Raw genomic sequence first — 14,486 nt, forward strand, 5'->3', positions numbered from 1 at the left:
CTTTGGCATTTGAGCCAGACATTTTTATTTGTATTGATGGATGTACTCTCACACAAAAAAGACACATCTGTATGTAACTAAACGCTTGTCTCACCATGAAGTCAATGTTTCCCTCTTCACTGCGGAAGTAATCCATCAGTCTCTCGAAGCGATGCTTCTCTTTGCAAACCTGAAACACACCAGGTGAAGCAAAACAAAGATTTTTTTCTCTGGTTTAAAAAGTAGAACAAAAACTTTGTCCAATGTAGACAAACAAGAGACCCGAGAAAGGAAGTTTTAATTGGATGTACCTTAGGGAAATATTACCTATATTTATCACCTTAAATTAACCATACTACATGTTTTTTGTCCGTGGCACTTTACAAATTATTTATTTATTAATTAAGAAAAAAAATCATGCCTTTGGAGCAAACCACAATGCTGAGGTGTTCATGAAGTATGCAGCAAAAATCAATGAAGCCTTTGGCTTCATAATGTTGTGCTGTGGACATAACAAATATCTGATAAACTGCTGGTTTCACTGACGTGCTACAACTCTATCAACAAAAGCATAATCAGGATAAACGAACTATTTCTTTTATTCTGTTTTTCTACTTGCAAACAACATAATCTCAGTGTTTGACTTACGTTGTTTCTTAAGTTGATGAAATAAAAATCCTTTTCATTGCACACAAACACTGCAGCTGTGGATCTAAAATTTGACGACCAGTACAGCTGCTATGATTTGCGGTCCTCCAGCTGGTTACTCGGGATTTTCTCTGAGCTTTATAGAACAGCATTCTCTTATTTAGCACCTCGGTGATAGAATAACAGTCAGAGCACATTACAGCTGAATGCTTTTGTTTCCTTGGGAGAGTTCAGAGCTATCGATATGGTGTGCCTTGTATTATTTTGACTCTAACTTTAAGTGTTATGATGTTACATATGATTTTTAACTTCTTGTAACATTGTAACGGTGTGCCTTCTTGGCCAGGTCCACCTTGACAAAGAGATGTTAATCTCAAGAGAATTCCTGGTTAAATAAAGGTTGAATAAATGAAATGAATAAAAACACAGAATGAATAGCAAACGTGACCTTCTCCCTGTGAGATCTCAGACTCCTGTCACTTTGTGTTAATGCATCATTGTGGAAAAACAGCAGTACTATGTTGTTTTCCACTAGAGAGTTGATTAGCTCTTGCATCTCGCTGAGGCTTTCGACTGTGAGGCGTTTTGTCTGGTTCCGGAGTTTAGGCGACTGTACAGGCTGGATCACTGGCTCCCACTGGGGAAGTGATCCTCTGATTATTGTTCGAGGTTACTTAACATCTGATGTATTAATGAGTCCAATAATCTCAGACACGCCACCATAGAGCTTTGCTTGCAACCTCAGATAGATAAAATCTCTCAGAGCTTCTCAGTTTTCAGCCCGCTACACTTGACCTTTATGGCTTTATGCACGCCAGTGATGTGGGAAATTAGGGCAATTATATTGATGTTACTTAAATTTGGATTAGTATATTCAGACAGCGATATGTTACAACTTAATCCTGAACATAACAACTTGAGAGCTTGTTAAAAATTCATTAAAAAGTTGCAGTAGGCACCTCTTTGAAGTTGTCAAATGCTGAAAGGATGATCTCATGACCTCCTCGGACGAGACAAACAGCAGCCAGCAGCTCAAGGACCAAAGCTTTTGTCCTGAAAATGCACCAAACTTTCATCAATACGACTCTCTCACTTATTATTGGAAAAAATAAATTTTTTTAAAAAGTACAGTTTTATATGTTCTATCACAAAATTCAAGCATCCTCAAAATTGGTGTAGATATTAACATACAGGGCTCAAAAGTCATAATCTGCATTAATGTCTGAAGCTTTGGTGGGTGTTTCCATGGTTTTTACGTGTTTACCCTCATAGACTTTATTATGAAGTAATCAGTCTCAGTGGTTTACCACAAATCTCCCTTTAGAAAACATTCCCTTAACGACCCATGTGTACACCTCTGATCCTCGCCTTCAGAGAGAAGCAGAGGCCCACGGAGAAGCATATCGTATGAATTGGCTGCAGGGTTTCCCCTTTTGTTTGGCCCGGCCCTGCTTTTATGGAGGTGGGGTCTTGAGTTCTTACCGTGGGTTCTTATTGTTCAAGCTGAGAGCAATTTCATTGACTGCATGTGCATGAGACATGACCATATTGAAACCGTACTGCATGGAGAGAGACAGAGAGACAGAGAGGATGTGGTCAGAAAACCTGCATAAAGGTTCAGCACTTGACTGCACAGGAAACATATGATGCTCCAAGTTTATGAGACATATCTGATCGTGGGTCGTAGGTGGTTCCTGGTACCTGGTAGTTCATGATTGCTCTCAGGCACATGATGCACACATGCACATCATCCTTTTGGCTCACGAGGCGGGAGTTCTTGATGGTTTTGCTATTCGCGACTGAGCCGTAGCTGCAACAGATTCAGCACATTAAAGCAAATTCAGCAATGAAAGTCATGTTCTGGCTTCTATTCTGTTAGTCAAACGGAGCTCTGAAGTGTATCTACTATTTTCTATGATTTTTGTTTTAAGTGTGTCGCAGCGAGAGACAGAAAGAGAAAATTACAGAGAATGAGGTCTGACAGAAAAAAACTTAGATGGCTTTTGAGGTTACAGATGCATTATGGGAAATGCCTGGTTTCCTTGTTGCTGTTAACAGACCGAATTCTGTTCACAGACTGCTGTTATGTAACTATATTGCACAGTCATTTCATGGTAACTGTTCTGGTAAGGTTTATAATCGGGATAACCTTACATCAAGAACACGTTTTTTTCCATACTTTGTTACAAATGTGGGCGGAAAAACTTTTTATACCTTCTACCAATAACAGTTCGGCAGTAATTTATCTGACAATATATTTATATAATATTTATAAGTCTAGACTCTGTTCTTGTGGACTTTTTTTGTGCACCCTTACATAATATCTGTTTTTCCGATCAGGCTTTACACCCTATCTGTCTTTAAGTCATGTCTCTACAGTGGTGAAGACGAGAATCACAACTGTCCAACATATGTTGCTGCTCACAGCTGGATCTCATCTGTGGACAGTGCAGATGCACATCTGGGCAGATGAAGGAGAACCGTTAGCAAAGAGAGACAGATAGCACTAAAGGTCTGAGACTTTTTAACACAGCAGTACTGAGACAATGGGCTTGCATGCAAATATAGCATTCAAGGTTAGCAGAGCAAGGCAGTAACAGAGGAAGCTAATAGCGGGGAAGCTTGCTTAGCAATACGTACCGAAGAACAGACTGGCGGGCAGAGCGCACCAGAGTGTTGCAGAAGGGTTGGGCGTTCGTATGGTGCAGATCCTCTATGGACCTGCTCCAAGATTTAGACTTGTCCAAGAAGCTATCCTCCCCATTTTCCAGCCCCTCAAAATCCAACCTGGGCCATAGACAAACAGAGAGGCCAACACAGAGGCACAGGGGTGTAGATGAGAGGCATGGGGGACGTTAGGTTTGCAGGCAGCTTAGTAGAGAGCCAGGCATTATCACAAGAACTGTCATCAAGCTGCACGATAAAGCTCAGCACACAGATTCTGTCCCAAAGTATAGCTCAGCACTCAACCAGGGAGCATCCGTCCAGAAATGCATTCACAAGTATGCAACAAGACACAGGAAACACATCCAATGAATGCAACGTACTAATATCACAGGCGCTAAAAGACACAATGTGTTAACTCAGCAGCTGGATTCACAGCCCAACCCAGTTCCTAAGGAAAGGTTTGGTCAAGAGGTGTGTGTGATTTGTGTGTGTGTGTGTGTGTACTTACATGACTGCACACTGAGCAAAGGAGAGGTATTCAACAAGGACATCAAGACCTCTGTTTTCATCGTTGAGGAACTCCCTGACCCACCTGTGACGCATGAAAGCAGAGAGAGGTTAGCGGGGCGCCAGATCCAGAACACACCCTTATCCTTTAGGACAGCCCGTTAGCGACTAACAGAGAGAGACATAAAGAAAACTGGGATTCTTCTTATTCTGAAGTCTTCTCATAAATCCTTTTGTACTTAAAGAACTTAAAGAACTGGTTTATAACAGCTCAGGTCTAGTTTTGGCTTTTCTGCTGATCAATTGTAATACCAGTTATTTGTCCTTTTGGGTTTGCTTTGTTTTGCTTTTCTTTTTTAATTTATAAAAAGAACAAATAATAAGTGAAATAAGGACAGCTAGCAGAGCACATGACAGAAGAATGAACATTTATCACTGTACTGTGTGACGTGGAATCATAACAGCAACTCATAAAACAAATGTACAGATGTATATAAGGAAAGGCTGTGTGATAATATGTAACTAGATGTAGAGCCCCAGTACTTCTCTCAACCGCAAAGAATATCAATGAGTTTTTAAGCAACTGTTTTAATAAATTAGTAAATTACATAAGTGAAAGGAAGATTCTTTATATTGTCTTTCTTTTTCTTATTGCTATTTATTCTTTAGTGGATCTCTTTATTGTAGCTTTAAAGCCTTCTCTCTTCGAAGGCTGCGTCTCGCCTTCTTACTGTCACTAGAAAATTTGACCCTATTACTCCGGCTCTTGTTGATCTACACTGGTTACCAATCAAATATCACATTGAGTTTAAAATCTTGCTACTCACTTTTAAAATCCTGAATAATATTGCGCCCAGCTACCTCACTGACCTCCTCAATTTGTACGCTCCTTGTCGTGCATTAAGATCATCAGGTCAGTTACTCCTGGCCCGACCTAAGTTCAGACTGAAGACCAGAGGCGACCCTTTGCTTCAGCTGCACCCGACCTTTTGAAGCCTCCCAGCTTCTATTCGAGCCTCGGACTCTATCCAGTCCTTTAAATCATTTTTTTAAACTTTTAAATCTCTTATTAGATTTTATTAAATTTATTATTTTTTATAAATTTTACTGCTGTTTTTGTCGTCTTAGCATATTTTGTATTTATCTAACTCTCCTGGTCTGTTAGTGCCTCTATCCTGTCTGTGCTTGTGCCCGATTTATACCCTGTTATTGACTTATGTTGACTCTCCATATTACTGTGAAGCACTTTTCGGGTTTTTAAATGTGCTATATAAATAAAATTGTATTGTATTTAAATGTAATTGTAAATCATGGATGGACTAGCAGGCAGGTTTAAACAAATTATTCATGGTTCAACTTTGGCTGAACTTTTCATAGTTGTTATTTAAGTAATCCTGGAAGTTTTTAGAGGCATTTAAGCTTTCATATTCCGCTTCATTCACATCCAGCTGAATTTTCTGACTTTTGTTTCCGACACATCGTGCTTTGTAGTTATACAGATCTACCATATGTCCAGGTAATGATACTTTGGTAACTACTATAGGCAACATAATTACAAAAAAATGAGACAAAAGTTGTAATAAATGAGAATTATTTGGGACGACGGCTCTTCAATAGCTCTAAAAGAAAGTGGAAAAAATTCCATGGAAAGTAAAGCAGAGCAAGGCTTCAGTTTTCCTCACTCCAGTTTTCTCCAAACAAAGGAATTCCCATTGCAACTAGAGAAAGAATGTGGAGGGCATATGGCTAAAAGAGCCGGGCTCAGGAAGAACCCCTGACACTCAACAGTATTTAGTCTGCCTCCCCCACAGACCCCTTTACCTCCTCCCCATTTTTTGAGGGAACTCCAGGGGGAGATGGATTGGGGTAAAAGGTTCTTAAAATAGTCTTGAAATGATGGCTGTGATGACAGATTGCTGGTCAGCCAATGGCAAGTTAAGCAGGAAACCAATCAGGACCCTGAAAGCGGAGGGAAGGAGGAAGAGGGAAAAGGAAGAGAGGTGAGCAGAGGAGCAGAGGAAAGCGAACAAAGCAACTAGACCGGGTCCAGGAGGGAGGAGGGGGGGCGAGGAGGTGGGCTCGATCATCAGCTTCCTGCCCCCCCTCCCTCGTTGCTGTGAACCCTCACTCTTTCCTCCCTGTACTTCTCTCCAACCAGTTGCTATTTCAGATTTTCTTGGCAATCTCAGGAATAACACACCAGACAGGGCCGAGGATTCAGACACACAATAAACCGGCATCTGTTACACTTAATCCCACCCACAAAAGTCTTCTGAAAATAGAGCTGCTTTTCCTCTGCCTGTGAGCCTTTCTGGAAACTGCATTGAAGAAGAAAAAGTCCTCTATTGATGAAGGCAAACTGTATAAGAGTTATTCACGTGGCTCAATGAAGTCCATAAAAAATGAAGGCGTGTTTGACTTGTTCCACTTTGGTTCACGGATTAAGTGGCAAGTCACTGCAGCACCTCCATGACTACGGACTAGAAGATCATGTCTGCGACACTGAAGGCTACGAATCGATAAAATAGCATCCACGTGTGTGATGGATGAGGAGGAAAATGCACTGCTTTTGATTCTGCAATGCAAAAATGTGGTTTGCTTTACTATGCGAGACTTCTGTAAACATACATGTATCCTTGTGTTTATTCTTGTGCTTTTCACTGGGTTCAGCAATGGTCAGCCGGGCTTCCTGTCCCTCTGGCATACAACAAAGCTTCCTGCTGCCTTCTATGGGGGAGTGGACAAGGCCACACAATGGCTACCATCTGGGCATTATGAGCACCAGCTCTATGAAGTGGAGCTGCAGAGCTTGGCAGTTGGAACAATAGGAGGGGGGAATCTGGGCACCAGAAAAAGCTCTGGGTCCCTGCAGCAGCAGCAGCAGCAGCAGCAACAGGGACACACAATAGAATATTCTTTACCGGGCAAAACAATAATGTGGTTTCCTTGAGCTTTAGATGAATAGACCTGCGTAATGCACCAGAAAAATAGAAGATGAGACATGATTACCCAATGTGATTTGTCCTCAGTGAAATCTCCAGTTCCCTCAGGACTTTTGTAGATTCCTGCACACGCCTGCGAAACTTCTGTAAGACACGACGAATGCTGGTTATTACAGGTTACATTGAAGCTGCACTTTCGAGGCAGTTTTCATGAGAACTTTTCAGTTCCTTAAAAACAACAATAATCCTACTCAGCAGATTTAGTGTTGGCCTCATCTTCAGGCTGAACTGTAAAATAGAGGATGAATAAAGGAGAACCGGAGAAGTCAAACACCCTGCAACCTGACAATGAACTTCTGATACTTTCAGCTGGTAACAGCAGAGATAAGGAGAAGGTGCATCAGAGCTGTCACAGACGTTGTGTGTAACCTGTAAGTAGACTTTGACACGCATCAATCAGCCGGGTTCTACTATATGATTTTTGTACGGTCCCACCTTTCGTGTTACTCCAGGATCTAAGTACCCGCGAAGCTTCTGGATGTAGGTGTGAGGAGGATTCTTCACCTGAAACCTCTCCTGAAGATACACAAAAGAGCGGCGTGATGTAAGTTGCTGCAGTCAGCCACACCAAAATGTGGACAGGTGTGTGTATTCTTACAGCAGGTTTACTAATTAATGATACAAAGTTCACAAATTCACCTGGTCGCAGATCAGGTCCCACTTCTTCTCATTGTCATACTGCCTGAGGAGCCGGGCTTTGTCTGGAGGCAGGTTCATAGAGTTCTGGGAAACAGAAAAAAACAAATAATGTAAGCAGTCGTTTCATTCATACCACACTGTTTCCCCTTTTTTTCAGGTTGACTATTAATAGTGGCTTTGACTAAGTCTGTGTCTTTATGAGTCTCTGGCGCCATCAGCAAACTGATGACAAAGTTTTCAAGACTTATACCGTGACCTCACTTCCTGTGTTGACATTTGGCATCCTGTTGAAGGAGACGACGTGCATCTCCTTCTCACTCTTTGGTCTCAGTATTGTTCAGGCAGCACATCTCTTCATAACACAACATGCTGCTATCAGGGTACCGGCCTATTACCAGACCTGTCATCAGACTTGTTATTTAAACCAGCAACACTTGAATGCAACACGAGACGACCAGATGCAGCCATTTTTCTGGGCTCAATTTAAACCCCATATTATGTAATCTGTATTTAGAAACTAAGCACACATTTAGGATCTCATGTCCTCGTGACCAGTGTTGGTCAAGTTACTTGAAAAAAGTAATCTGTAACTAATTACTGATTACTTCCCCCAAAAAGTAATCCCGTTACTTTACTGATTACTTGTTTTCAAAAGTAATTAATTACTTAGTTACTTAGTTACTTTTTAAAAACACGATTTACAACCTGAATAGGTGATAAAGTGATAGATCTTTCAGCCCAATTCTACTTTTTCTACATAATCATCATACAAAATGTAATCAAATGGAAAAGTCTCTTTTTAAAACTTGTTTTATTAGTTTTAATCTTTTAACTTTATGCATCAAGCAAAGATTAATTATCTGCAACATTCTCTGACTGGAAGAAATTAGTTTAACATTTAAACCTATTTTCTGCACATTCCAGCACATAAAATAATTATTTTTGTGTGTTTACACTCAGTCTTTCAAATAGATGCAAGTAAAACACAGCAGAAAATAAATAAAGTCAAAGACTAGCGGTCCTGTTGCTCTATTTTCACCTGTAAAGCAGGAGTGGGGTAGGCGGAGGGTTACCCTGGTGCAGGTGTGCAGCGGTCAGTGGAAGAATCCGCGAGTTTCTCTGTGAGTTTCCCATTACGTCGTAGCTACTCGGTGCTTGCTCGGAAGTTTAGGGGTTTTTTCAGTGTAAAAAGAAGTTTTCTTCCCACGCACAACGGACACTAATGTTTTTGTCACTTTTTATGGAATCAAACTTAAAGTAAGGTCAGTACTTCCACGCTTTAAACGCCGCACGCTCATACTCTCTCACTCAATATATGATCCACTGTTGATCTGCACACAGCTGTTGTCACGAACGTCGCACTCGCTTACGTCACTGTCATGAGACATTCTCGCAAAAAATCACGGTTTTAGTAACGCAGCAACGCAGTAATCTAATTACTGTTTTTGCAATAGTAATCCCTTACTTTACTCGTTACTTGACAAAAGTAATCGGATTACGCGTTACTGCCCATCTCTGCTCATGACCGCTATAAAAAAATAACGCAAGCTGAATGACACTAGTGTTTGACTAATTACTTCCTCCAATGACACAAATGCTTCTAAACAGAGGTTGACATGGAAATCTTAGATAGGAGGAAGTGCAACAACAAGGAGCAAACTAGTCACTGAAACCGACTGCCTCACTGATTCTCTTTGAAGAAATGTGGGATTGTTTTTGCACTCAGACCCTCATTTCCAACAGTGTCAACAGTATCCCATAAGCTCAGCCACAAATGGCCCGTCAGCTTGACTTTTAACCTGCAGCTATGACTCAGACTGCTGTCTAAAATGCAACAGCTTTTAACCCATCCCACCAGGCCAGATGTGATGTTCACGCTGGCATGTTCCAGCGTGGAAAACAACACATACTTGTTTCTATGGTAGCAACTCAGTCACCAGACGTGGTGGAAATATCACATGAGAATATATTAAAATGACTTTTCCGAATCATTGCTCACTCCATCACAGCGTCATGAATCATTTTGTCCTTGCAAGCGCCAAATATGGAGGCAAACAAATCATCCTGCCAGGTCCATAAAAAGCTAATAATTTCTATACGTGTTCACAGCTTTGTGATCACAGATCGCAGCACACATTCAAAAATAAGCGAAACAACTTTGAGCTGGCAGTGGATGCCCGAGAATAGCTATAAACAAGGTGAACTAAGAAAATGCAGGGCAGAGCTATAACAGGCTATCACCAGAGTGGAAAGCAGTGTGAAGATTTCACATATGGCTCATTTTGACGAACCCAAAATACCCACGCTGCAGAGAAAAAAGAAGTAACATGGGTACCAGATGTTCAGAATTACAGGAGGAATGTGTCCTGTTTATAGTAGTAAATTTCTCTCATGTCTGACCCCCGAGCTGCTCTCTCCTCCTTTGCGTCTCCTGGGACAAGATTTACCTACAAGACCATCTTTAGGAAGGTCGTAGATCTTCCACGTGTCTTTAATAAATGGTTTGTCTGAACCTTTTTCCAGTGATTTGACATGAACTCTAAAAACAGATCAATAATTTGTAATTTTTAATAAGACGGTTGTTCCAAATTGCCTCCTATCACTGCTCACTGATTAAAAACCGTTGTATATTTTTGAATAATAATCTACAGCTGGTCATCATAGGGCAAGAGAAATATATATATATTTATATTTGCTGGTCAGAGGATGGATTGAAATTTATTTTGATAATCGTAGAGATGACAAACATTAGCTTCTTATTTTGGAACGTTTTTGTGATTTTCTTAGACAAATAAACACATATGATTGACAGGATAGCTATCAAATTAATAACTGACGAACACGATCATAAGTAGCAGCCCGATTTCCTTTGTCGTACACTCTTCTGTGAAGATAAGGTAAAGAGTTACACGCTTCGGGTTGTACCCCGGCCCCAAAGCCGCCTTTGGTTTCTCAGTCAGTGCACATGAAAGTAGAGGCAGGCTAAGAGCAGGGTCTCCTTTTTTGTACTAATTTAATTCTGATTTACTGGAAAACACGCAGACCAGATGTATGCACAGATACTCCTTTTAGTAATGAAAAAATAAAAATAGGAACATAATTGATTATAGTTAAGAAAATGACCAGAATCCCTCAACTCACCGAAAAGCTATTCTGAGCAATGAGGACACATCACATACTGCTGTTTAATGATGTTCAACTGTCACCTGAAGCCTCGGGGACTATAAATAAATAGCGGTGAGACTCTGCAGATGTCTTTTGAGCTGCAAGTGTCAAAATTGACTTTAAAATGTTAGTGTGAGCGACAGAGGGGCAAAAGGCGGAGGGAAAGTTTCCTTTCTGACCAGATTTGGGTAATTTGAGCCAAGTAACCCAATTTAGCTAATTTCATTTCACTTTCTCCCACAGTGATGTTATCGCTCGCTTCCTGTGTTTAGAAGAAGCTAAAAGAAGCTAAAGGAGAGGGGGGCAGGAGCCTTTTATAATTTTGAAATCACTGGAATGTTTTAAAGGGGAAATACTACAGCTATGCCAAAAATGTTTTGGCGCTCGTTGCCCACATATTCTCTCCTCCAGCATGGCCTTTCTTGTTTGACCTGAGACTGGCATGACAAAGGATTCAGTGTGGAGCTTTGTTTTGATTCGGTGCTGTGCCATTCCCATCCTTTGACATTTGAGCCAACTTTTTTCCTCTCACAGAAAACCGCTAACAATGGCTGGTGGGCAGGGTCAGTGTATGCCCTCTGGTGCTGTGTAAAGCAAAATCCAGCTGAACACAACACCGATACACTTCACAACCAGATGAACTAGTTCTATTGTCACTATCTGACAACTCGTTAGGTCACAAATGTGAGCAAAGGGTGGAGATTGCAAACGCAGCCATTTTGATCTCAGTGCATTAAACTGTTAATTTACTGAGGTTAAATCAGTTAAATGGTAAAAAAAATGCAGACGCAATAACATAAATGTGCAAAAGTTCTGTCTTTAAAACATTTCTTTTGGTTTTCTTTAGTGTACGTGACTGTAAAGTGAACAAATAAAGACGGAAAACTCGATGGTGCATAGCAGAGGTCAGCCGTGAGGGGATAAATTCAGGAACAGGCATTTCCGTCATTAACAAAGGATGACAGAGGTTTTAAAGCGTCAACAGTTAAAGTAGTTCATGGGGTCATGTTTCTGGTTAAGGAGAGTCCAGGAAGTCCTAAGCAGAGCGCTCAGGTCACACACAGACCCCCACAAGTGAGGGGATGTTTTGAAGAGCCTTTGAGAAATTAGAGTCACCAGGGCAACTCCATCCTGCCCTACGCTGGACAGCTTCCTAATCCAAATGATTTACAATCGGCTCGATGTTACGTTATTGACCTGCAAGTCCCACCAGAAGTCCCCAGAGATACCAGTCTGAAAGCACGACAAGATGTTTCCTCCACTTTTCTCAGTTTCTCTCACACTTCCAGTTGGGATAGCGCGTCACACCAGTGTGCACAAAACCAAATGATTTTTAATTGGAGAGCTCTGCTTGTGGAATTTCCTCAACTTGTTTGTTCTTGCAGAGGACAACATGCTGCCTCATAAGTTGTTCCCAGGTACGCAACAGACACTTACTCTGTAAGTCACTGGTGCTAAAAACATGATGCAGGATAAACTGCTCTTTTTTTTTTTTTTTTTTGAGTTGTCTGATAATATGGATTTAAATTAGCAACCCTGCAGTTTGAGAGCAAGACTGCCAGCTCTCAGGCTTACTTGTGGTTCCTAGAGTTTCTAAAAGTAGAATGGGAGGCCAAGCCTTCAGCTATCAGGCCTCGGTCCTGTGGAACCAGCTCTTCAGGATTCAGGAGACAGACACCCTCTCTAGTTTTGAGATTAGTCCCATTTTTAATAAAGGTTATAGTTAAGGCTGGACCAGGTGGCCCTGAACCATCCTTTAGTTACACTGCTATAGGTTCAGACTGCTGCAAGACTTGATGTGATGGACTGAACACTTCTTCTCCACTCCCCACATGTTTATATATCATGGCAGCATGTCATTAAATTTTTGTCATCTGTTTCCCTTAGTCTGTGTTTTGTCCTGTCTCTATGCTCTTTTTCTTCTTTTCGCTTCTCTTCTGTCTCTTCTCTTTCCCTTCACCCCCCAGCCAGTCGTGGCAGATGGTTGCACCTCCCTGACTGTGGTTCTGCTGGAGGTTTCTCCCTGTTAAAAGACAGTTTTACCTTTCTGTCTGTACTGTAGGGTCTTTATCTTATGGTGTAAAACACCCTGAGATGATTTGGCGCTTTATACTTTTTTAACTGAAATAAGTGACTTACTAAGAAGATACATTCAGTGTGATTCTTTCTTTTGTGGTCTATCGGTGGGATGGAAATGCAGAGTCTGTGTCTTTTATCTGCTTTGATAGGTTTACACAGAGCAGATAGTTATCATCATCGCACAGGAAAATGAGTGGGTGGCTAAAGAGCTCACTGTCGTAGTTCAAACATGGAGGCCCAGACGGCCCTCGTTCCCCCCAACCTGTCTGTCTGGTCATCAGGGTGGGGTTCAGGAAAACGGGATCTGTGGCTTAACTCAATTGCTACCATAATCAGGGCCGACGACACACTGACCCTATTGCAGGACAAAGCAAAATATGTCTATGCATAACAGTTGTTTCACAGTCAACGACCTTCAACAGATTCTACTAAAACTAATCAGCTACTTACTCTCACTGTTCATGAAGCCATCGATCATTAAGTCATGCACTTTACTTCATATGTGCACTCTTTTTGTCTTATTCTTCTGTGCAAACTCTTGCTCCCAAACAACACAACTGCATATGAACAAGAGACATCCTTCAATAATCCAGTAACACAAGGAAGATAATGAAACAGCCAATAAGGGTAAGATAAGACCTGGTCCTCATTATTAAAAGGTGCTGTGTGAGGAGGGGGGTAACAGGCGAACTACTGACTGTTACATCCAGCAAGGGGGCAAAGAAAGCACAATGAATAAAGAACCTGGCACAAGCGTGTTTCCCTTAAGCTTATTAAATGCATAGCTTAGATTTTAAGTGATACTAGAATATGTTGGACACAGTTCAAGATAAATGTCTCCTTCAGGAAAAAGAGAGGTTTAAAAAAACCTGACTACATCCGAAGTGAACGCGAACATACAGAACCAAATGGATAATTGCCTAACATGTTATACTTGTCATATACATGAAAGAGAGTTCTACAAGCCAGAATTGTTTATAAGACCTGTGGTAAAAGCATAAATCAGACTGGCTGTTTGTGACACAGCCTGTAGCTTTTTATTAATGAATGTCGCTGCCTGGGCTATTGTTGAAGTCCTCCCTTTTTCTTGGTAGGGAAGCACAATAAGAGGAGACAGGATGAGTGGCTCAGCTGCTGTCGTCACTGGGCTGCGGACACTTCCTCAACTCTTCAGGAAATCAAAAACTGTCCTGGGTATTTTTAAATTTGTTGTGTAGCTGTGTAATTGGAGCCTGACCAGTATGTAATGTTTGGAGCAAGTAGCAATATTTGGGGAAGTAAAACCAATTCCACGATCAATATCATGGGTTTTTTAATGTATATGTTCTATTGAAAAGAGATCATGAAGGGAAATGTTTAATTACTTTCCAGCAATCTGTTTAAAAAAGCTACTTTGTGACTTAGGCTACGTCCACACGTACACGGGTATTTTTGAAAACGGAGATTTTCCGTTTTTGTTTTAAAAAATAATCCCGTCCACATGTAAAGGCAGAAATGAAGGAAAACGCTGCTAGGAACATGCCAAAGCAGCAGGTGGCGCTATATTCCTATCCGTGCAGAAATGTTGGCCAATCAGAAGTCTAGAAGCCTCTGTGGGAAAAAGTAAACAAAGCTGGGGCATAGAAGCAGAACCGAGTCTTATGTGTGGAGGGACAGTAAGTGTGTGTGTATGTAAGCATTTAAACACTGCAGAGACAATTAACAGTAACAGTATTGTAGAAATTCATTTCACCGAAACAATAACGTGGCGCACAGTGTGACGTCAAAAAAGGCGCACACCTTTGACGCTGCGTTTTCTTC

At 41.1% G+C, this 14,486-nt stretch overlaps 1 protein-coding gene across 8 annotated transcripts in view; it reads right to left on the minus strand.

Annotated features, from left to right (window-relative positions):
• Positions 1 to 14,486, minus strand: part of fmnl3 (formin-like 3) — a 35,571-nt gene that overhangs the window by 12,010 nt on the left and 9,075 nt on the right. For all 8 annotated transcript variants that reach the window (XR_015717033.1, XR_015717032.1, XM_006785648.3 and 5 more), the window contains exons 2-10: positions 7,443 to 7,526; positions 7,239 to 7,319; positions 6,811 to 6,887; positions 3,803 to 3,886; positions 3,268 to 3,414; positions 2,329 to 2,437; positions 2,110 to 2,186; positions 1,587 to 1,680; positions 95 to 169 (exon numbers count right to left, since the gene is read on the minus strand). Coding sequence is in view for 6 of the 8 variants with exons in the window: in XM_006785648.3 (XP_006785711.2) it covers positions 95 to 169; positions 1,587 to 1,680; positions 2,110 to 2,186; positions 2,329 to 2,437; positions 3,268 to 3,414; positions 3,803 to 3,886; positions 6,811 to 6,887; positions 7,239 to 7,319; positions 7,443 to 7,526 (828 nt within the window). In the remaining 2 variants the exon portion in view is untranslated. The remainder of the gene's footprint in view (positions 1 to 94; positions 170 to 1,586; positions 1,681 to 2,109; positions 2,187 to 2,328; positions 2,438 to 3,267; positions 3,415 to 3,802; positions 3,887 to 6,810; positions 6,888 to 7,238; positions 7,320 to 7,442; positions 7,527 to 14,486) is intronic.

This window comes from Neolamprologus brichardi, chromosome 20 (assembly GCF_056152115.1).
Source record: "Neolamprologus brichardi isolate AB-2024 chromosome 20, ASM5615211v1, whole genome shotgun sequence".
Classification (NCBI taxonomy): domain Eukaryota; kingdom Metazoa; phylum Chordata; class Actinopteri; order Cichliformes; family Cichlidae; genus Neolamprologus; species Neolamprologus brichardi.